This window comes from Lycorma delicatula, chromosome 3, assembly GCF_047948215.1.
Source record: "Lycorma delicatula isolate Av1 chromosome 3, ASM4794821v1, whole genome shotgun sequence".
In the NCBI taxonomy this organism is placed as follows: Eukaryota; Metazoa; Arthropoda; class Insecta; order Hemiptera; family Fulgoridae; genus Lycorma; species Lycorma delicatula.
In genome coordinates, this window is record NC_134457.1 from 82,188,226 (window position 1) to 82,212,967 (window position 24,742).

General features: G+C 28.1%; 1 protein-coding gene across 6 annotated transcripts in view; it reads right to left on the bottom strand.

Moving 5' to 3' along the window:
• The window catches only part of LOC142321739 (uncharacterized), a 448,717-nt gene that overhangs the window by 18,920 nt on the left and 405,055 nt on the right, over window positions 1-24,742 (bottom strand). For 5 of the 6 annotated variants that reach the window (XM_075360075.1, XM_075360072.1, XM_075360077.1 and 2 more), the window contains 9 exons: window positions 23,595-23,784; window positions 17,784-17,919; window positions 16,683-16,865; window positions 11,124-11,268; window positions 7,909-8,115; window positions 5,542-5,762; window positions 3,052-3,112; window positions 2,799-2,930; window positions 452-517 (listed from right to left, as the gene is read on the bottom strand). In XM_075360075.1, coding sequence (XP_075216190.1) covers window positions 452-517; window positions 2,799-2,930; window positions 3,052-3,112; window positions 5,542-5,762; window positions 7,909-8,115; window positions 11,124-11,268; window positions 16,683-16,865; window positions 17,784-17,919; window positions 23,595-23,784 — 1,341 coding nt within the window. The remainder of the gene's footprint in view (window positions 1-451; window positions 518-2,798; window positions 2,931-3,051; window positions 3,113-5,541; window positions 5,763-7,908; window positions 8,116-11,123; window positions 11,269-16,682; window positions 16,866-17,783; window positions 17,920-23,594; window positions 23,785-24,742) is intronic. The other variant, XM_075360074.1, reaches the window with a different exon arrangement.

Genomic DNA, 24,742 nt, shown 5'->3' on the forward strand with positions numbered 1-24,742 from the left:
AACAATGTGTATATGTAATTTAATAGGCATACAAGGAAGTCATGTGGTGTCCACATCAGATTTTTAATACACATATGTTCATACATGTATTAATAATATACTTCTTCATGTGTATTAAAATAGATTCTGTTTAATATCCAAAACTTCAAACACAAAGCTACAGAATAACTCAGACCCCATCACTATGTTGATTCCTATAATTTAACATCATAGTTGAAAATGATATGACAACATACATACTGCATTACACATTTTATTAAGATTATGTAATATAAGAAACATGAGACCTAATTTAAATGCTGTTAATCATCAAAACTTTATAAACCCTTACAAATATTTAAAAAAAAGTACGGATTATTTCACTCAATTTGAAATCACTAACAAATACAAGACCACAGTAACTACTCATGAAGAACTGATAATAGATAGTCGCATAGTTAACATTTCTTACCTATCTGGTCAGGAAACTCAGCAGGACTGGGTGGTGGTGTTTTGGAAGTTTTTCTCTTCACTTCCACTGGAACAATAATTTTACTATAAATTATTAAAATTAAAATTTTAAAGGAAAAATATTAAATATTAAATACCTACTCAGAAGCATAGCTACTCAGAAGCATATTATTATTATTATTATGACAATTCTTATAAACTTCAAGGAAGGATTATATTTTTTTAATTTTATACAACAAAAAAAGTGTGTTAAAAATGCCATATACCTAATACAAAGTATGCAAAGTAGATAAAACTACATAGTACAACAATGGTAATACAATAATACTAGCATATAAAATTAAATGTTTCATACTCAAATTATTTGTAGAAAAAATTATAAATATTTAATAAATCTTGCAAAAATATAAACATTCTAAAGAGCAATCAACTTATGCTGATAGAACCAACTACAAGGTAGGAAGGGAGAGTAAAAATTGACACATATTTATAAATAAGAGATTTGGTATTGTGTTTCATCATTCAGTATTCAGAAATTAATCTGTAATAATATTAACAATTAATGACTTTTAAGATTTCATAGTGTACTCTGAAAGTTTTTCTCTATAGATCCAGAAGTACATATATTCTAAGTTGGGAACCACTAGTTTAATTTATTTTTAAATAATCCTTTTAACTTCTGTGGTGAAGTGTTAGCAATCACTTCATTACACTGTGTGCAATGGCTTAACTCAAAATATAAAGTGTAAAATATCTTAAAATAATTCACTTTGATTAGAATCTTTTTCTTATACTTTGTATTCATATTACAAGAACCTATACTTCTTGAAAGTATGAGATTCTTGTGGGTTACTGCTACATATATGAAAATACATTTTTTTTTTAGATAAAGTATATTATTTTTATATTAAAGTATATTACGGTAAAAGATTAAAGAAAACTGCCAAACAAAAATCTTCTTGAAAAACAACTTATAAAATTATTTATTAAAGAAGGAAACAAAGTATAGCTATGGAGTTTATAAGAACCGTTTAATAAATTTACTGGTATTAAGAGAATTAAATATGTTTAAATCAAAGAAATGTCAAAAATTATGCACAGTAAAAATATTTACAGTAAAATGTCTAACATTTATAATGACAAAAATGTTTAATAAATGCTAATTCAATGTATTTGTTAATTAGTGTATTATTAACCACATAAAAATAATAGTAATACAACAAGAAACTGCAACACTTTACAAGTATAGTACTTTCTTAAAATTAACTTTTTAAGTTAATTAGTGTTTTTCAATGCTAATCTTCTGAGTGTTGAACCCTCAGTTTTCTGAGAAACTAATAGAGATACAGTTGTGCGGGGTTATTTTATTCAATTTTTCATAACAAAAGCATACAAGAAAACTATATTTGCCCTCAATTAGTCCCAAGAATTTTAGTATAGGCTTCATTTTACACTTTGAGGAGAATCAGAGCAAAATATTTTGTTAGCTGTATTTCAAGAACAGTTCTTATCATTTATACAATATCTTTTATATGAATTTGAATGCTAGACTGTAGATACCAGTGTACTTTGGTGGTTGGGTTTCAATTAGCCAAACATCTCAGGAGTGGTCAACCTGAGTATTCAAGACTACAACTTCATCAGTACATTAACACTTACACTGCAGCTACACGGTAGCAGTTGTTACATTTGCCTAAATACACACCCAGACCCAGCAGTAGCTAGAAAACTGGTTGAAGAAAAATGAAATAAACTTGAAAAAAATTACATCCCATTATTTAAAATTAAGTTTCTGTTTTCTTTCTATTTCAGCTCATAAGAAATTCAGTATCAATAGTACACATACATAATAAAACCTAACCAGTCAATTTCCAATAATTAATTTGTGATATACATTGGACAATTAGGTTACAAGGTACTACCAATCAGAAGGTACTATCATTAAGGATCATAGGATCATTAAGAACAAAAAAGATAATTTTAACTTCAATAATTCTTTTATTGGTTTTAATATAGTCAATTTTTACAGAACAAAACAATTGTTAATCTCAATTACAAAATTATAATATTTTTAAAGTGCAAATACCCAGACATTGTTAAAAAATGCTACAATATATAAAAAAAAAAAAATTATATCATAACAATAATAAAAATAAAAATACAAAACCAGCAATTCTATTAACTAACAATTTGATAGCATGAGAGCAAAAATAAATGATAAAAGTTTATATTTCTAGCAAAATAAAAAAATAATAATTTCTTCAATACCGCTAACAAAGAATAATAAATACACAATAAATAATTATGTATACTTGTTATTTAACAATAATACCCTCAGGTTAACTTACCCTCAGGTTTAGAAGGTCGTTTTATAAAATCTCCAGAAATTTCATGATTTAAGAAATCTTCTGTTAATTTTTTCTCTTCTCCACTATATTTATTTTTATTATATTCTACTGTATTCACTGAATTACACCAACCTGAAATAAAATAATATTTCCTCTAAGAATTCAATTTCAATGAGTCAGTTATGAATACATTTTTATAAAAATAGATGAATATGACTCTTTAAATAGCATAAATATATCATACATGTCTTACCTTGTTCAGTTATTTCATTATCCTTTTTAGAAATATTGAAATCTTCATTTGAACTTGTACTCTGAAAAATAATTACAACCATGAAATCGTTTTAAAAGAATATACAAAAATTAATTAAATAATAATAAATTAACCATCTAATAGAACAGTACAAGAAATCACCAATTCCAAGATCACCTTCAATTTTAACTTTTAAATAAACTTACACTATAAAACAACACATACATAAATAAGTCTATATTGAGATTTAAATTGAAAAAAAAAGTGTTTATTTTTTATTACTTTTTTACATTAAAGATTGTTATCATTGCCAACTGGAAAACAAGAAAATGCTCAAAAACTATTTTAAAAAAAATTTACTTATTAAAATCTAAAACTAGGCAACTATTTAAAAATGATTTCTATAAAGATAGAACAGCAATGAGATAACCCCTCAATCTGGATTTCTAACAAATTTTTTTGTGATTTTTTGAGTTTGTTTGAGATGCGTGATTGATATTTTTGCTGATTTTGATGCTACTCATCACTTTAAAAATGCTAAAAGTTGAAACAAATCAATAAAAATATAAAATCGACCAATGAAATTAATATATATATATATATATATATATATATGTTACATTAAATATAAATAAAGAACTATATTTAAAAATAAAGTTGTTATTCAAATAAAAACAAAATGTATAGTTATAATTTAATGAATTAGAAATTGAGAAATTTTTAAAGACTGTTCATAAAGATTTCACTTAAAATCTTTACCGTTTTCCTTTTATTTATTTTCTTATCTCAGTGACTGCTAATAACAATAACAATCAAAATGGCCTCTACCAAAATCTACCTTTTGATTTTAAGTAAACGTTTTGTAAATGTTTTTGAGTATTTTTTTTTCTCCAATATACATCAGTAACTATTTCACATAACTCTCTATTATATTATTATAAATGCATTAAAAATAATAATTAAAACCAACACCACTTTTTATTTAATTTTTTATTTAAAATTATAATTAAAATTCAATACTGAACTGAATGCCAAAAGACATAGAATTATATTAGTGGTTTAGTTATTAATATTGATTATATCTATAGCATCCAAAATTTGACAGAGTACAGTTTATAGTAATAACCAACATATTTGGTTGCTCAATGTTAATTTTCTTCTAAAAAAAGTTTTTGGTTACTATGATTGAGTATCTGAAACCACTATAAAACAGATTTAGACAAGTTGAGCATTTAAATGCTCATCACCTTAAATAAGGTGATAAATAAATCATTTAATTAAAAACACAGGCAATGTATTTTCATTTTTTTCTATTTACAATAATAATAGATGAAATATGGGATATAAATGCAAGGGTGATGTTAGGGGTAGGAGGAGGAAAAGTAAGATTTACAGAGATGTTTTTGTGATTTTGAGGAGGGAAAAGTAAGCATGAAATACAGACATACTGATAAATATGAAGAAGAGGGATAGCAATGCTCAGTGAGAGGAAAATGAAGGTAACTATTATGACAAAATGGGAAAAAGGGAAGAGAAGAAAGGCATGGTGCAAAGTAATTGAAAAGACTGAGCTGAAAGTATGTGTTTCTTCAAATGAAATAGAGGATTTGTGCGAAATAAGAAGGTACAAAAAAAAGTAAAAGGATGATCCTATATAAAAGCTTTTTTATTCTGATTCTAAAATAAAGAGAAACATGAGTGGCAGCGTAAAAAAGAGCCAGAATTCAGGCTATGAAAATGTTGTTCTCAAAAAAGTATGACTGAAAAATGTGAAAGGAGAGAATCACAAATCAGGTCGTTGGTTGTCTCTGACTTATGAAGCTGGATGAAACCTTAAGAATAAGAAAAACACATCCACGTGTATGGCTGTAATTTTCAGTATACAAGAAAATATCTAAAAACAACCACCAATGAAATCCTTTAATTCAATGAATAACAAATAATCTGAACATTTCAATTTTATTAACGAATATGTCGTAAGGCAGAGAAAAAATTCACTGATATGCAGTACTCCAGGTATCTACAGTGAAATGTGATTTGGTTTTCTGTTGCTGTTAACTAACCTTGGTTAGTGAATTCAATGCTCCACTCCTTTGTATCAAGAATATTCCTCTACTTATTTAAGACTCAACTGAATTTGAATTAATGAAATTCAAATCAACAAATTTACTCTACTGTAAAATAGATCTCAATGATGAAAACCCAGAATGAAAAGATGGGATGGATGTTTAAAAAAATGTATAAGTAAATCAATTACAAAACGGGAGTGGTAGTAAAAGATAAAAACAAGGGGAAGGCTAAGATTAGGTTTATGTAACTCAAACCTAGGCCACTGTTGGGTTGTTTCTCATACATTTTTTACAGATGTAAAAACTACTTTCTTCTCTGCAGAAAAGGGGAGTAAAAAATGGAAGAGAAAATACTGGGGGACCTTACTGAAGTTACAGATTCAAAACTTAACAGCAGAACATAGAAATGAGAAAGACTTACCTTATCAGGATTATAACTCTGATCGAGTGTGGTGTTACGATGCAATGATGTATCTCTAGAAGGTCCAAGTTCTTCTTTTAAGGTTTCAAAACCAGATTGATCAAGGTGTACTTTAGCAACTGCCCTTTCAACATCATCAGTAACCAATTCAACATTATAGATACACTGGTTGACAATGTCCTCACGATTAATGCTTCTTAATCCTTTTTCCAAGTTATTACCTGTAATATATCATAAATATGTGTATTCTAATTTTGCCTCAAATGAAAACAAAAGATTGTTTTATGGACTTAAAAAACTATTAAATTCCAACTTAAATTTAACAAATCTAAACTTAAGTTTCCTAATAACGTGGTTAACCTAGTTTTATAACGAAATAAATTAAAAAAATTATAAATAGTCTTCATTAAAAATCCATTTAATGTTCTTGTGGATGCATCTCTACTAAATGTTACTCTGTATGGATGTTATTGTTTAAATTAGCTTCAATATAACCTTAAATATTGTTTGTCATAAATACTGCACTTGCTCTAGTGCTCATTACAGACAGCTTTATTCATTTTTAAGATTAAGTTCCACTTCATTTATTTTTAATATTAAATTCCAATTTACTACCTGGTTTAACAACTGATTTCTATCAAAAGCAAAGAAATAATAACAACATGGTAGAGCACACTTTTCTTAAGTTTTCATAACACTAGATTACTTATGCATTTAGTTTCATGTTGTCAGATAAGAAAATTGTAAAAGTTGTCTAATTAAAAATATGTCAACTAATGAAAAATGGTTAACGGTAGGTAAAACAGTATAGTGAATTCAACAATAATTCCTTTACTATTAGAAGTACTGCAAACAGTAAAGGATTACTGCCAGCCAACTAGCTCTCTTAATTACTGTCAAACTGGCTTATCATGTAATGTTATGGGTTTTAAATACATTGAGGCAGAAGAACTGATAATTTTTATAACCAAACATTCTTAATCAGCATTTTATGACCATAGGTAATTCTTACAAATTTTTAACTAACAAATAAATATCCAAAATATAAATTAGATATTATTAATAATTACTTTTGCCATCGTTTAAATAATGTAAAATGGTTAACCTAGTTCTACAAGGAAAGAAATTAATTAAAAAAAGGGCATATACTCTTAATTAAACGTCAATTTAATGTTCTTATGGATACATCTCAACTACCTGTTTGTTACTCTGATTTGCACGTTATTATACAGTACAAGTTAACCTTAAATATTGTTTGCCGTAAATACTGCCCTTATTCCTACATTCATCATGGACAGCTTCATTCATTTTTAAGGTTAAAGATTTACATACATAACAAACAACATTATATACATATGCAAATTTTAAACTAATCCTATGGATATAAAAATTTACCAACTATATGATTCAACTGCATTACATTTAATAGAAGTTTAATGGCAAATCTTTTTTTAATATTGATTTTTTTTTTCAAATTAGAACATGCTGAAGTACATAAAATAATTTCATATCAAATATATGACATATAGAGAACATGATTAACTGTGATCTTTATATTTCAAGATTCATGTTTTATTTCACCTGTACACTGGGCCTTCACCAGGTTGCTGCGCTTATGTTAAACGTAATACTAATTATATCTCATATAACTGAGTGGTTTAAAATCATTGTTTTATTCCTAAACACATGTTTTAATATTACATTAAATTATATATATAGAATAAAATAAAAGTATGTTATAAAACAGTGATTTACATTTTGCAAATGTTCTTTTCCTGCCTTTTTTATTTTCATGTTTTTGATGTTTTATAAACACTTAGTAGTAAATAATGGCAGCAAAGCATATCATGAATGATATACACGACCTAAATCATGTAAATAATATGATAGTAAATATAATGTAAACAATTTAATTTAAATAATAAAATAAAATATAATAATATATTGTGTAAATCAAAATATGTCAATGAATTTTGTCCTTTGTAATGCAGCTTACTAGATGATTAGCAAACTGAAAAATATGGCAAATTTTAAGTCTCAAACCATTCTGTTTGTAAGGCAAATGAATGGGCTGCTATTATTTCACAAATCTATAATTCTATCATAAAACTTTATAAACAAACAAAAATATTAATATAGAGATCAAAATAAATATTTCCCACATCAAGGAAAAGAACAGATTCAAAGAAGGATTGACCAAAATCATTTTTGTGATTCCTGAAATTAGTGTATTTCTTTAGTTCTTCGTATTGTTATATGAATTAATATATATATATAGAATTTAGCAAATTGAATTAGTTGAATATAGTTGTATTAATGTAATTTTTGGATATAAAGATTACGAATAAAATTTTTCTATTGACATACCAGTAGCCTGGTTTCCATTAATTTTCATCCATAGCCTAAGCATAACCATGGCTTGATGCGGCAGGTTGTTGCGATATTCTTTTTGGATCAGATTAATGTCTGACTCAGAAATCTCCAACTCCCTAGCAAGAAGAATCCAATCACTGTTTAACAAGTTGCAAATATCAGCCAATCTGATATCTGCTCTGTGTATCCTTTCTGAATTACCTGATAATAAAAAAAGTAATAAAATTAGTTTTATAAAATAAATAATAATGTAAGAATGTACACATAAATTAATAATTTACAAAAAAGACTTTAACAAACATTTTTTTAAAATGAACACCCCATTTCATCTCCTAAAACAGCACCCCATTTGTTACCAGTTGATGGTGATGATTGGTCTAGCCTCGTATGTGGTGCTCGCATCACCTCACCACTATAGCCTCACATGCAGTCCCCACAGGAAGCCATCATTATTATTAAACACAGATCTTTTAAATTTATTTAATATTATTTTATTCTATATAACATAAATCTAATTTCTATTATTTTTATCATTCTATTCATTTGATTGATTTAAATCATTAATTTCAAACTCAGTTAACAGAGTGATTGGGGCTCACAGTTCAATCCATTAAAGTTTGTGCTTCAACTGACAAATCTCCACTACTATATATATATATATATATATATATATATAGCCTATAACACTCCCGGAAATGTAAGGATTCTAACACAGGGTCATACATCTAAATTGGTTCGGCCACTGAGCTGCTACGGTGGAACAAACATATGTATATACACCCCAAAAACATTACACTCCTTTTTGACCAGTCATGTAATAAATATAGTTATAAAATTTACTTTATATTTGTTTAAAAATTGTTGATCACATCAACAGTAACCTAATGTGAATAAATGAATACTGAAACAATTTGTTTTAGTAATAAATTAATAAAAATATATAAATTTAAAAAATGAAAATTAAATAGACATGATTTCTCATGTATATTAAGGACAAAGATAGAATATGATAGGTGAATAAATGCCAGACCCTCACTGTGGGAATCACTGCCCAAGGCCAATGATCTAGAAGTCAGCATGCTAACCACTACACCATTTGGACAGCCAAAGATACTTGTAAAAAACCTTTATCAATATTAACTGTGAGACTTTGTTCAATAGACATTCACAGTGTCAAATTATAATTTAAATAACTAACTAATTTTAATTAACATTAAAACATACTGACTGCCAACTCCATAACATTACATAATAGCGATGTGTCAGTGTCACTAAACCCATAAATATATGAACTGATATTAGATCGCACTGTGCCGATTCTGTATGCAGATAAATTGCTTTCTTTTATTTTAAACTGGCACCTTGTAGTGTTTCCAACATATTTTTTTTAGTTAATTTGGTGAAATACTTTACCAAGTAACAAAATCAAGTAAATTGTGGACAAATGTTACACCTTCATTTTGACGGACCGCATTGTTCAATATTGAGGTTACTTGTGTAGTTTTTGTTGAATTTTTTCACGATGGATTTTTCACACCAAAAAAAAATGCCACTAAAGTCCATTTTGTATGTACAGATACATAAAATAATGAAAAAAAGCATAAAGAATCTAGATTTATGTACAGTGAATGTATTGTGGGACATTGTTTTGGTATTTATCACACACAACAAACATTTTGACAAGGGAATGTTATTTTTTTATAATTATTTTTATTTTTATCACTTATGCATATCAGTTGAGTTTTTCATTTTTTGAAATTAATTTTAACAAATATAGTGTAAAAAAATTTTCAAAAAACCCAGATCAGTGATAAATATTACCATAAAAAATCTCGCAGTTAAAAACACAATTACGAACAAAATAAGACTTAGTTTTTATTGCTAGCTTAATAAACAAGATTAAAAAAGGGAACTGTTCAAAAACATTTCTGAAAATAATGTTTATAAATTCTTACAGAACTCCTGAAGATAATTTTTTTTCTTTTGAAACTTAGGTATAATATACAACAGTTGGAATAATTCTTAAAGTTTTTTACTCTCCTTTACTCTTTTGTGTCCATAATAAAAAACTCACAATACAGTATATCAAATGTTTTCAGTCAAAAATTTGTCCAGTTCAATTTATTAATAAAAATTTTCTCCTTAGCATTATTCCCACAGGAAATTATCTACATTTTTGGAATTTTCAGTTTTCACCAAAACATTATGAACCTGTAGGCAAGTACACATATGTTTATATTAACCATAAAAACACAAAGAATCTATAACACATTATGGAGTGTTATAGATTACAATTAACTTAGTAATGAGTAAAATGACTATCTACAAGAAAGGTGGAAAGAACATATACAAGGTCTGTTTAGAGAATAACCAAAAATTTTTAATTACACACCAACAGAGATAGATATTTAGTGACATGCAGTTGGCAGCACTGCGCTCCAGATAACCTGCTCTGTAATTACAGACTGGATTGTTGATAACTTGTTTAGTTTCATGTTACTGCTATTTCAGTACTACCTGTTAAAATGTTAAGTAGCAATTTTTGGGAGCAATGATACAACGTACAATTTTGTGTGAAACTGGAAAGAAAGCATGTCAGTCTCGATACTATGTCAAACTAATGCTCTCTGTTTTTTTGATTTTAAAGAATTGTGCATTTTGAATTCTTGCCTCAAGGTGAAACAGTGAACCTTGCATACTATCAAGGCGTTTTACAGTGATTACATGAAAAAAACCATAAAAAGAGACCAAAGTTGTCCATGGTTCCTTCACCACGATGATGCACTCACACACTCAGCTTTGTCAATTTGTCAGTATTATACCAAAAATCAGATGACTATCCTCCCTCAGCCTCCCTACTCACCAGACCTGGCTCCTTGCAATTTTTTCTTAGTTCCGAAATTAAAATCAGTGATGAAAAGGACACCGTTGTGAGACTTTTGATGAAATTAAAGCAAGTTCATCACAGACCTTAAAGGTCTTTCAAATGAAGCTATTCAGGACTAATTTGCAAAGTGGAAACACCACTGGGAAAAGTGTGAGGGGAGTAATTTGAAGGTGACAGGGATCAATAATGTGTATAATAATTAAAATTAATAAAGTTTGGTTATTTTCTGAACAGACCTTTTATAAGCAAACTAAGAAAAAAATTAATACCTTAAATAAAACAAAATAAAAATCTATTTTCTGAAAAATTAGCATAAACATACCAAGTCCATTATCTCGTAAATAACTGTAGCTCTTATCAAACAAAAATAGTTCAGAATCTGATGGAGTTGATTCACGAATGATTTTATCTGGCAGTGAAATATTAAGAGTACAAACTGGAACTGAAGCCAATTCACCTCTTCCAGCCTGGGAAAAAAGAAAACATATTGTAAAAACTAGCATAATCTGTTACAGAACTTAAATACAATTAGTATTTGCCTTATAAATATTATATTACCCCTCTGAAGTGAATTATAGACTTAGTATCACTGTATAATCTAGAAAATTAATTAAATACTATCTACTTAAAACAAAAGAATAACTCTATGATATACTGATTATTTTCTCTAAACTGAGTAAAAGTTTGCAAAATCTAGATTGCAATTTTTGCTAATTCATGTTAAAAATAACAAGAACAAAAAATAACCTAAAAAAATGTTAATTTACACATTCCATTCAAGGCAGTGCATTGTTTGCAGTCTGGTGGATTTTTCCTACATTAAATCAACATATCTAAAAAGAAAATGTCCTCTTAAATATTATAGTCAAGAATTTAATGAATTCCTTGAAAATTTTTCTTTCTTAAAATTTAAATTTTGCACCAAGATGTAGGAACTAAGAAAACTACCAAGAAATATCATATATGTTTTGATACTACTTTGGAGATGATCATTTCTTTGAATACAAGATGGTTACATATATATTTATGTACAATGACAAACACAAAACATTCTACAGAGAAAAACCATTAAAATGAGAATGTTTCAGATAAAAGTACACTCAATTCTAAAAAACAAAAAAGAAGATTACTATTCCAATATCTGGTTAATTCTTACTATAATACTCATCACAAAAGAAAATGAATTTAATTTTATGTAAAATTAAATCATGTGTTTTCTCAACATTTCTTTTCGGAATTTCAATTTACTTGAAAAAAAGATGTACACAAGTTATAGACAATTATGAAAAAGTACTTATTTTCACCCACTTTTTAGTAATGCATATTCATTGTTTCATAACTTTGTTAATAGATTATATTTTAAGAAAATATAAATTAACAGGTGTAAAAAAAACTTTACCTACCTATTTATACATTTTTTGCCAGTGGTCAGTTTCAATGTGTGCCATTCTAAAAAAAAAATTTATTTCAGCTCTTGGTAAATATGAGTTTTTTTTATTGCGCTGATTGACGTGTTATAACAATACTATTATGATACCAAGATAATTTCAAATGATAACAGAATAGAAAAAGGGTTGTTGTAAAGGTAAAAAAATTTCTATTCACATGGGCAGGAATCTATACCACCTGTTAGTATTAAAAAACAATACATGTTTCATGATAGCCCCTAATTTAATGCAAACTGAATTTTTTATTTATCTTTTTAGTGTACATCACATAGAAAAGAATGTATCCTTATCTTAACAGAAATCATCATCAGTTTCAATGGAAATTTTTCTTTCTTTACAATCTTTTTCTGTGCCATTATTAATTCAAAATTACCTATATACTATAGAAGTATTAATAAACCACATAGTTCAGTATAAGAATGTATTTTTACAAAAAATAAAAATAGCTTATTTTTTAAATGGCCATCATACTGAAATAGTCAAACTTTTTGTTTTTAATTCTTAAGCAATATGCAAAAGCTCTGTTCTTAAATACTTTTACACTTATTTTTTATATTATCTATAAACAAAGTTATCAAACACTGAAATTGCATTACCCCAAAAATAGGAAGTTTAATATATAATTTTTCATAATTCCAGTAACATTCAGGAAACATTAAAAAATAAAGAAAAAAAGTGGTTTAATGTATATAAAACTCTACTTTTTCCATCAAGCGGTTTGAAAAATACTATTCTTCAAAAACAAGAGTTTTCTTTTCAAGATAATGCATACAACAGTTAGATGGATGACTTTTTACTGTGAATTAAAGCATTTAAAATTAGTAGTAAATGTTAAATATTGAGGATAATTTATTTCTTTTTAACATTTTGTTTATTAGGTAAAAAACAAAATACAGAAAATTTTGCTGAGAAAACTGGCCACTAAATAAGATCTCACAATTAAACGCATATAAAAACTCTTGGATTGTAACAAGATGCAACCTACCAACTTGCACAAAACCCTAGTAAAATATATCTACCGTGTATCTTGGTGCAAATATGTTAATATGTAATATTTATTGTCAATTGAAAAATACATATACAATTCTATTCAACATATTTATCCCTGATGCAGATAGCTCTCCAAGATTTCCTATCTAGTGCTCGTCATTTCATTTCACTACATCCTACATCCCTAACAATTTGTTTTACATAACCAGAATGTAAAATTATTTAAATTTGCAATGAAATCAAATAAAATAAAATACAATAAATTTGTAACCTAAACAATTAGAAAAAAAATTTTATAATGGAGAAATAATAAAATATCTAGGACAACAAAAAATATTCATACACAACTGAACAGTATTATGAATTTAAACATCCTTAGCATTCACTTAAACATTCACAGTTTTATATTTTTTGATTTTTTAATGTTAAGTAGTTAGTATATTAATTTATTTTGTTGTATGCTATTCATTACAATAATATGTTAAATTTATTGTTATTAGTGTAGATTATTTTTGTATTTCAATTTGGTAATTTAAAATATATATTGTGTTTGACCCATTCATCTATTTCGTATTTGGACATTAAAATGATTAGGGACTTTGCTACAGAATATACTGGAATAATATGAAAATTGATGTTTACAAATAGTTAATTTTGAAAAGAATGTGGTATAAGTATTTGTTCCTGCTGAACAAGTAGTGTATGGTCTATTTTTAAACTCAAAATCATTTATATATTTGTTTATGTGTAGTATTACTTTCTTGACATATATCTGTCTCAAATTAGATACTTAAATTCTTCAAATATGCGTGTACAGTGATATAACCTTGGTCTACCAAGAGCTGCTCTAATTAAATATTTCTAGAGCATAAATATTTTATTAAGATGGGTATCACGTATTCATCCCCACATCTTGATTCCATATTGGAAAAGTGAATGAGCATAAGCAAAATAAATAATTCTTATTATTTAAGATATTTTATTGACTTGACTTTGTCTATTGACTGACAACAGCAGTTACTGTTTATTGATTCACTATTATTTACTGAACATGTATGTAGTTTTAGTTGAAATTCACGAGGGGGTTTACCGGTTTCAGTAGGTTAAATGACATATATTTTGTCTTACTTATGTTGAGCAAAGTATATATATACACATATACTGAAATTAATCTTTTTAAGATTCATATTATTCCTCTGTACTGTTAAATTGTATTAATATAAACATTGAGACAAATTGATAAAGAAGCTTATGCCTCTTGTTTTTTATCTTGGTTGTCAAATTTAGTGATCATGGAACTACTGTCCATGCCAATACATGTTGTATAACACTATAAATCTTAGAAGAGCTATAAAAAACAAATGACATAGATTGCTGCTCCACAATATTTTGTTTTTGCATGACAATCCCGACCACACATGGCAAATCAGACAGTGAAGCAAATGGAAACATTTTGTTGGAAAATCTTCAATCATACACCCCATACCCCTGACTTAGCTCCCAACAATTATTTCTTGTTCTTAACCACATAGTGCCTTGCATTACAAAGTTTTCCCAGTGACAACAAATTGAGAAATGATGTTACTGCATGATTTAGGTCGTGGCAAAGAAACTACTTGAAGAGGGAATGAAGAAGCTAATGAAAGACTATGAAAAATTTGTTGAAGTTGAAGGCAGCAATGCAGAAAAGTACTAAATAAATGTAGTTTTTATGCGTAAGTAATGAAGTTTGTTCATATTTTTCAGTTTTTTTTTTAATTTCAAAATAGACTTATTTTAATAATAACACACCATGTATAAATATTAATGAATTATGCAACACAATTTAGAAGCCAAACAAAATAATGAAAACTGAGATTTCATACATCATTAAAAAATCCTTTTTATTGACGTTTTAGTAATCTGAAGATTTTCATAATGACAAATAAACAAGAACAAAAAAATACAGAGTAAGAAAATTTTACAAGAAGTAAAATAAACTTCACTCATAATTTCCTAATATAACAATTTCATTTCAGAAACACAAAAATGACACAAAACTCCAGTTTATCATCTTTTATTTCTGTAATAAAACCAAAACTATATAAAAATAATTATTTAAAAAAAAGAAAATGGAACAGACATTAAAATGTGCTAATAATTTCGTCCAAATACTTAATTCCTTACACACTTTTCTGAATCGGCATCTGCTCTACAAAATTAATCACTAGTTATAACATAGATTTGTTCTATAATACTATAATCCTAAATCCTATAATACCAATACCGACATTACATCAGCAAAATTCATATTTTTGTGCTTTGATTGTTTTTTGTTTGCCGTTATAACATATTTTTTTTTATACACACCATCTATAGGTCCATTCAAGTACCAAAATAAGATTGTGTATTTTGGCACCGATTCAAAAGTGTCTAAAAAACTAATTAGGTATTTGGACAACATTATTTCTTACATGTAGCGCATTCTGATGTCAGTTCCATATTTTTTTAAAAATAATTATTCCATAATTTTCTGTTTCTGATTAATAATGATAAGTTATTTAGAGGAGTTAATGTGCTCCTTTTTGGTGATATAATACAGATGTCTCTAATCAAAGGCCATGATGTTTTGTTTAACCTCCTTGATCTAAGGCAACTTTAAATTTGTGGCATCAATTTTCAGCTGAAATGATTTAGCTTTGAGTGATTTAGATCCTTGTGAAGTATGAATAGCCCACACAATAAAAAAAGATTTGCTGATACAGAAAGATTGAGAAACCTTGCACAGGATTCAATAATCTGCTACACTTTGCTCAAGATGTCGATACGTTGATTACTAATGACATATCAACAGTGTTATGAGTATTATGAAGAAATTTAGTTGTCTGACCTTGCAAGAGACTGCTAAAGACTACCATATAATGTGATGCACATATATAGAATTATAAGAATCCCACTGTTCCTACCGATATATATTATATATAATGATTTCGGATCTGAAAGGTTTAAGATGAGATATCTCAATTTTTGATGATTTATTAATGGTTCTACATATCTTATGCAGAAACTCACATTACCTGCCCTACATACCACCATAAAACATCTAGAATCAACTAACAGAATACATACATATAGAATATCAGGATTCCCACTGTCCCTATCTACTTACCAGCAGCGAAAAATTTTTTTTGTCAATTTTCAAACCAATTTTTTGTATCTAAAAAATTTTTTCAACATCATAGTATCACCACGGAAAGCAGCTGCATCGATTGCAACAAGATTTATTACAATCAGATTAACAGGAAAAAATTTAAGCACAAACATAAAAAAATATATAGATCATATACACAATATCTTTTTTGAAGACTGTTAAAAAATGATACATGATAGCATAACAGTAAATTAATGGCAATTTTTAATTAAAAATAACTGAAGACAATTGACTAAGCTGAATTGTTCAGTACCTTAGGTTCAGGCATAAATAACACTCTTGCCATTGCTTTTTCATCTTGATCACGAACACGAACTGTAAATGGTAGTCTGTTTTCTCGGAATGCTTTAAAACCAAGTTCTAAAGGTTCACCAGATTTTGCTACAGGCACTAGATTTCCAGCAAACTCAACATACAAAGATTTTCCTTCCAGTACCTGAAAAATATGAAAAAAAATATTACATCAAGAATTTAATAAATTAACTAAATATGAAAATATAAAATTAATGGTGATAATAAGGTTTGTCAGTGATAATGCAACTGACATGTTAAATACATAACAAAAATGGCACAAATTAGCAATTATTTGAAATAACTAATAGATGCATATAGGAAAAAAATTAGAAAACTATAAGCACATTTAGCCTGATTTGTAAAACTAAACAATTAAATAGCAAAAATATTTTACATATTATGAATTTAGTGGTACAGCATAAGAGACTGTTAAGATAAGGTGCATGCTATATTTACAGTAACTGTGTTAAATTTATTTAAAATAATATGCAAAGAGCTCTGCATGCTGGAGTTATTTTTTGCACGATTATTCAGTTGTAATTTACAGTACAAAGATGTGTTAAAATTTGTTTTAATTTTAAATGTTATCAATTTGCATAGTCATAAGCCACTAACAATGGCTTAGGAAGAGGCTGCTTAACTTAAATCAATGGAGAATAGATTATTGAACGTAACTTTGACCTGGTATTTTATCTTCATATCAAATACTTCATTTTCCAACACACTATCTCATGAGACAATCTACGTGTAGTTGAATCATTAGTTGTAAGGGATGCAGGTTAGATAATATTATGTTTCACATGCATAAAAAAGCTAATGAAAATTTTGCAAGTAAAATACATATAATTTAATCAAGAAAGAGTAATTTGATTTATAAGCAGAAAAACCTAAATAATTTCTATAAAAATATAATCATAATGAAGTAGGTTAGTGAAATATTTGTTCTGCAAAATTTTAACCAATTTGGTCAGTCCAAAATATCTCAGTTTCTATTTAGATAGTATTTTATAGTACTTATTTATAAACATGTAAAAATACTTGAGCACGTTCAAAGATTTACCTCCACATCTCTGCTTTTAGCAACTTCTGTAAAATGTTCCTGGTGTTCTAATGTTTTGTCTTCTTTGTCATCTGTCATACAGAAAACTCTCAATCTAGCTTCATTCACGTCAACTCGTTTTGCAAACACAACAAATCTGTATAACATAAAAAATAATTTTGTCAGCATGACTTAAGTTTTTTTAATATTTCTTTTAAATAAATAACCCTGTGAATCGAGACATATAATACAAAATTCCTTAACTAATTTAAGCTATACATATATAAAGAAAATATTAGGGATATTAATGTACCTTCTAGATATCCCTTTTACTGTGTACCATTCCCCTAAACAAGAGATTTTATGGATTTAACTGATTTGTAGTAAAATGTTAAAAAAAACTCCTATTCACTGCAAATGGGATTTAAACTTAAACAAGGCATTAACTGTTAATAATTCATGAGTAATATTCTAACAATATGCAAATAATACATAAAAACATAGAAAATTAATCTTTGATAACAGTAAATCTAAAAAATGAATCCCACACCTTCTTGCTGAGCTCTTCTGTGCTAAGCTGCACAGAACTTTCTGAACTATCTGCCAATCTGACAGTTCCTAAAGACAACTTAGAAAATCTATCTACTAATCCCCATGATCAAAAAGAAAAGAACATTCTGATAAATCTGTTTTAATTATGTATAACAAAAATTAAGTGAAATTAATAAAAAAATTGGCTTTCAATAAGCTAAACATAAAATCATAGAGAAAAACAATGTAATGATGTATAAATATCTCAGAATTATATGAAATTTAAAGTCTAGTTTTATACAGAAAAATTAACTATAAATTGCTAACACACAATGTTTTTAGAAGTGAACATCTGCTGTTGTATGACACTAATAATAAATAAATAAATATTTTCTAAAAAAAAATCCTTAACCTTTAAGTTTTTAAACCTGTTTTGTTATTACTGATAATGTATAGTATGATAAACATACTATAAGTCAGGACTTCATGCATAGTAATTATGATGGTTAACATTTATTAATATTAAATATAATATTAAAAAAGCTTAGCAAATCAATCAATAGCCAAAAACATAGAATATGGTGCAGAGCAAAACTGTAAAAAATTCTACATATGAATAGCAAGCAGACACTTAAACACACTTTCAGAAACATATACATAAACATTTAGACAATAAACGAAAAATCAAATTACACTGATCACATTAGAGAAAATAAAGTAATTTTCAAAAACAGAACAATATAAATTAATAGTGAATATTTAAATCTTCTTATTTGAAAAATAAAAAACAATAATGAAAATAAAATTGATAAATAAATAAAATGTGAACATAATGACTGACTTTCGAATTAACATATTCAGTTTAATTTATTCAAAATTTTATAATTTAGAGCCACTAAAAGAATAGTTTCATTATGTACTAACAGATTGCAAAGGAGTCCATTTTCATTCAATTACTGAAATGTTAGCAAACATTATTTCTGCAGTTTTAATGTTTTTAATAACTTAATTTTTATAAAAATCAATTCTGAAGAAACAAGAGGTCTCTGAAAGTATTAGTGCGTACTATAGTAAACAAATTAAGCAGGGAAAGATAACAATTTAACAAAATAATTACAATGGATTTTATATCAATTCATCTTTTTCACATATAAGAGTATTAATATATTGTAGTCTTATAAGCCTCTCTAAAAACACCAGAGAATCTAAGAAATGCCAATTAGGTGTTAAGATTTCATGTAGGAAAAATCCTGAAATTCACCTCCATGTGGTAAAGAGGGGGCAATTATTGTATATATTAGATTTGTTTGGCATATACAAGAGGCCTAAAATGAATGAAGGGATCAAACAGCTCCCAGGATAAGGAGCTATGCCCCTACAAGTGCCAGTGGCCTTTTCACTGGGCAGATAAGCAGTAGGGGTTTGAAGCACTCTACTGTCCTGGGAGTGAGAAATTGCTTCCAAAGGCAAAAGAAACTTCTATAAGAAGTAAACGATATTAGGATACATTAGACAATAGATACTTTTTCTAGTCAGGCATGTTGGTGATTGTCTTCTTTTGTTAAATATTTTGTGGAGGTAAAATGACTTCCCATTTGGATCTCTGGGGTAAGCAGCAGAAGGAGTGTCATAGAAAAGACAATGTAGTGAAAATTAGAATGTGAGAATGTGAATTTTCTCTCTTTCATGGAATGTGAGAAAATTGTTGTCATCAAGTAAGTTGGTAAACTTTGAAGAGATAAAAATAAATAAAATGAATATAGTAGGGATAAGCGAGATTAGATGGGAGGGAAAAGAACAGTTGAGAAGGGGTGAAATTACTTTATATTACTCAGGAATTGAAAGAAGAAAAAACAGAGCAGGAACAGCAGTAAAAAAAATAGTGTAGTAAGAAAAGTGCAAGAAGTAATTTATTAGGATAAGTAATGGCTTTAAGGACTGGAATGCTGCCAAAGATCTAGTAATAGTTCAGATGTACATGCCAATGTTGGAATATAAGGATGAATATATTGAAAAGATGTAAAATAACATTCAGGAATTATTAAAGAATGAAACGATTGCTGTAAAATAATTATGGGGAACTGGAATGCAGTGGTGAGCGAAAGTGAAGTTGAAAGTGGAATCTAAGTGAAGATGAAAAGAAAAAGATAAGTTCAGATTATGAACATGAAATGAAAGAGGAAACAGACTGGTTGAATTTTACCAAGAGAAGGATTTGTTCATCATGAATACATTTTTTAAGAATCATAAACTAAGAAAATGTACTTGGACGAGATCAACAGATGGATTTCATTTTCAGATAGATAATTTTGTGGTTGAAAATAGATACAGGAATGCTGTTAAGAAAGCAAATGGGCTTCCAGGAACCGATATATAAAGTGATAATATTCTGTTGATGGGAATTAAAATAAGATTAAAAAGAATTCAAACTGCAATGAAGGTAAAGAAATGGAATTTAGAGGAGCTAGAGGGCAGAAGGAGAGTAAAAGTGGATGAAATGCTGACAAAGGCAATTATGCAAGGTAAAAGGGAAAATGAATCAGTAGAGGAAATGTGGTCAAGGGTAAAATCATCTATGAGAGAAACTGCAGAGAAAGGAAATCGTTCCTATGAAGACACTTGGGTAAAGAACGCAAGAAATGATACAAAAGAAACAGGAAAATATCAAAATAAAGGAGAATACAACAGTACAATTTATTGAAGATTAAATAACAAATTAAAGAGATAAACACATAAAGCTAGGGAAAGATGGCTAAAAAAGTATGTAGAGATAGAAGATTTAGAAAAGAAAAATAAGTGTGACAAATTGTACAAGAAGGTAAAAAACACCACATGGGATAGAAAAAGTCCTACTTATAAAATGAGAGAAATTGAAAAGAAAGATAGTACTCATAAAATCATTTATAAAGAAGATGAGATAAAGAAACGATAGATAAAGTATATAAGAGTACTGTATTTATTGAGGACACATGGAAAGCTGAGATGGAATAAATTATGGAAGAGGAGAAAGGCCTACCAATTTATACCTAAAATTATACAAGCTATTAAAGACATGAAGAATAGGAAAGCAACAGGAGTAGATGAACTTCCAATAGAACTCTTTAAATGTTTAGAAGATAAAGAAATAGATGAGATACTCTCAATGTGCAATATAATTTATGATCCTTGAGTACGGCTAGAAGATTTTGTTAAAACAATAATGATACCAATACCTAAAAAAGTTGGAACCAAAAAATGTGAAGAACATAGAACTATCAACTTAATACCACATGCTGCAAAAATAATTCTGAGTTACGAATAAAAGGTTGATCATAAAAATGAAGAGCAATGTTGGGAAGAAGAGTATAGATTCAGAAATTCAGAAAGGGAAAAGGAACAAGGAAGCTGTAGGACTGATCAGGATGATTGGAGAGAGATATTTTGAAAGAGGAAGAAGATTGAGCTTCTGTTTTTATTGATATGGAAAATACATTTGACACAGAGCACACTGGGGAAAGTTATTTGAGATTCTGAAAGAAAAGAAAGTTCACTGAAAAAATAAGAGATTGATCAGAGAATTATATGAAGCAAAAAGAAGCTTTGAAAGTAAATGAGAATCTTACAAATTGGTTAGAATTAGGCAGAGAAGTAAGGCAAGGCTCCTGTTTATAACCAACACTGTTCATCCTTTATATCGGGGAAATTTTGAAATATCAGATGACCAATAAGGAGTAAGAATAGGTGGAAGAAATATAAATTGTGCTAGATTTACTGATGATCTGTTGATTATATCTAAAGACACTCAGACATTACAAGAAATGATAAAAGCAATAAAAGTAGGGATGAAGGAATAAAAAAGATGAAAATAAATGTTAGGAAAACAAAAGTTATGAAGGCGAATGAGAAGGAAGATATGGATATTGTAGCAGAAGGAAAACTTGAACAAGTAAAAAGATACAGATATCTCAGGACAGTACTAACTGAAGACTGGAGGAGTAAAGAAGAGATTAAGACAAGAATTGCAATGGCAAAGGAAGCCTATTTAGAAAGAAACCTACTCTGCAGCAACACTGATCAGAACCTGATGAAGAGATTGATAAGTAAAATGCTATGTTTGGAGTATAATTTTATATGGTAGTGAAACATGAACAGTAGGGAAAAAGATAAGCTTGAGGCTTTCGAGACGTGGGTCTGGAGGAGGATGGAAAAGATAAAATGGGTGGACAAAATAACGAAGTATTAAGAAGAATAAATTAAAATAGATCAATATTGGTGACTATCAGAAGGAGGAAGAGATACTGCATTGGGCATATAATTAAGGGAAAAGGAATAATAAATACAGCTCTTGAAGGCTCCATTGAAGTTAAAAAAAGAAGAGGAAGGAAGAGGCTGAAGTTAATAAATGACATACAGTAAGTAAAGGTTACGATGAGATGAAAAGAAAAGCATGCAACAGAAACACATAAAGACAAAAGTGGTGCCGCGGACCTGCCGACAGGCAAAATACCACATGATGATGAGGCTTAACCTACCACATTATATTACATATATATATATATATATATATATAAATTTCTTTATGTGTGTGACCAGGAACTACAGTATATGTAATATGTATTTACTTCTATGCATAAATAATAAATGTAATGATATGTTGAGAATGCATAAAGTAGCATTCTTTAGTTGTCTACTTCTTTGTGCTAGTGAATAACACCATTGGTGATTTATGTATTTTTATAGGAACTGTAAACAAATCGTATACAAAATGTTTAGTAAATTCTATTTCAATCAAGCATTCTACTATCACAAAATTATTTTCTACTTTTAGCAAGGTTCATCAAGAAAGTACTACATTTGTTCAAGGATACTTTGATTATGTATTTTAACAAAGTTTAATATTTTGAATAAAATCTTGCTGAAATTTTTTCAAAAGTGGAAAACAAACTTTTTGTCATTTTTCTTCCTTCTCAATATATAATAGATGTATACATAAAAAGATGAACTTTAAGTCATTATTCCTAAAACTACTTAATGAAAAAGTTCCAAATAGTCCTTGAACAGTGTTATTTTTTTTATAACTATTAAAAATATTAGTTTTTGAAAACATGCATATTTATTTGTTTGGAATAGAAAGTATTATAAAATTAAAAAAAAAATGTAACAACTGATTTCAAATGATAAATTTAAAAAAATTATTTGTAACTGAAATATCTTTATCACAATATAATTTTCTTACATAAAATGAAGAAAACTTTATTTAAAAAAAAAAAAGATAGTACAAAACCTAACAGTATAAGAAATTGAAATATGTATATTAATTACTTTGCCATAAATGGAACATGGTTTGCTTCACGATAAAGTTCTGATGCCATGTTAGTGGCATTAGAAATATTTCGACAGTCCATTAGCCAAAATCGTGCTGATACTGTTGTTGTGAATGATACACAGTCTTTAACAAATGTTAATGGTGTTGAACCTGTAACATCTTCCCACTGTGCTCTAGAGTTTCCACCTTAAACAATAAAAAAACCTAAAATGTACAACTGTAAATAAAATAAAGATTATACATAACTTATCTACCACAATCACAACTAACATTAATCAATAAATTGTCTTAGTTTATATCAAAAAATTATTATCTTTCTGATGCGGCACACTTAGCCCAGCAATGTTCCCAAAGTTTGAAATATTTTTCAATGTTATTTTTAATGAGTCCTTAAGTCCTCTTAATCACCATTTCTTTTGATTTCTTCTTCAAATCTCTTTCCTTTAAGTAATATTTTAAGTTTAGGAAAGAGCCAAAAATTGTAAGAAGCCATGTCTGGTGAGTAAGGAGATTGCAGAATTTTCAATGCTGTGATTTGCAAAGATAAGTTGTGTTACAAAGGCTGGAGCACTGTTGTGATGAATTTTCCAATTGTCTTTTTCCCAAAGCTGTGGTCTCTGCGCTGAATAGCATCTCTTAGCTGACAAAGAACAATTATATATTACTTTTACTGACAGTTGAGGAGTTTGTGTTTATGTTCTTGAGGAGCACACTCATGATGAACGATGCCTTAATAATCATCAAAAAAGACTGCCAGCATGATCATATTGCTTCACGACTGCCTGATTTTCTTTTGGCACAAAGAACTTGGAGTTTTCCCAACTGGATGACTGAGGTTTTATCTCATAGCCATAGCCCTCGTTTTTCTATCTCTGGTTATTATTTATTTCACAAAATCAGAATCACTATCAGCTCATTCCAGCTTGTCTCGCACAACTTGCAGCAGGTTTTCCTTTTGTTTATGAAAAAGAGGTTTGGGACAAATTTTGTGGGTACAAGCCACATCCAGAGATCATCTGTTAAAATCAATTGCGCTAAGCCAAATGAAAACATTACTTCATCTTCAAGCTCTCTAACTGTTATTCAATAATCAATCACACCATCTGTCAAATTTGCTTGATTTTTGGAGATTTTTCTTAGTGAG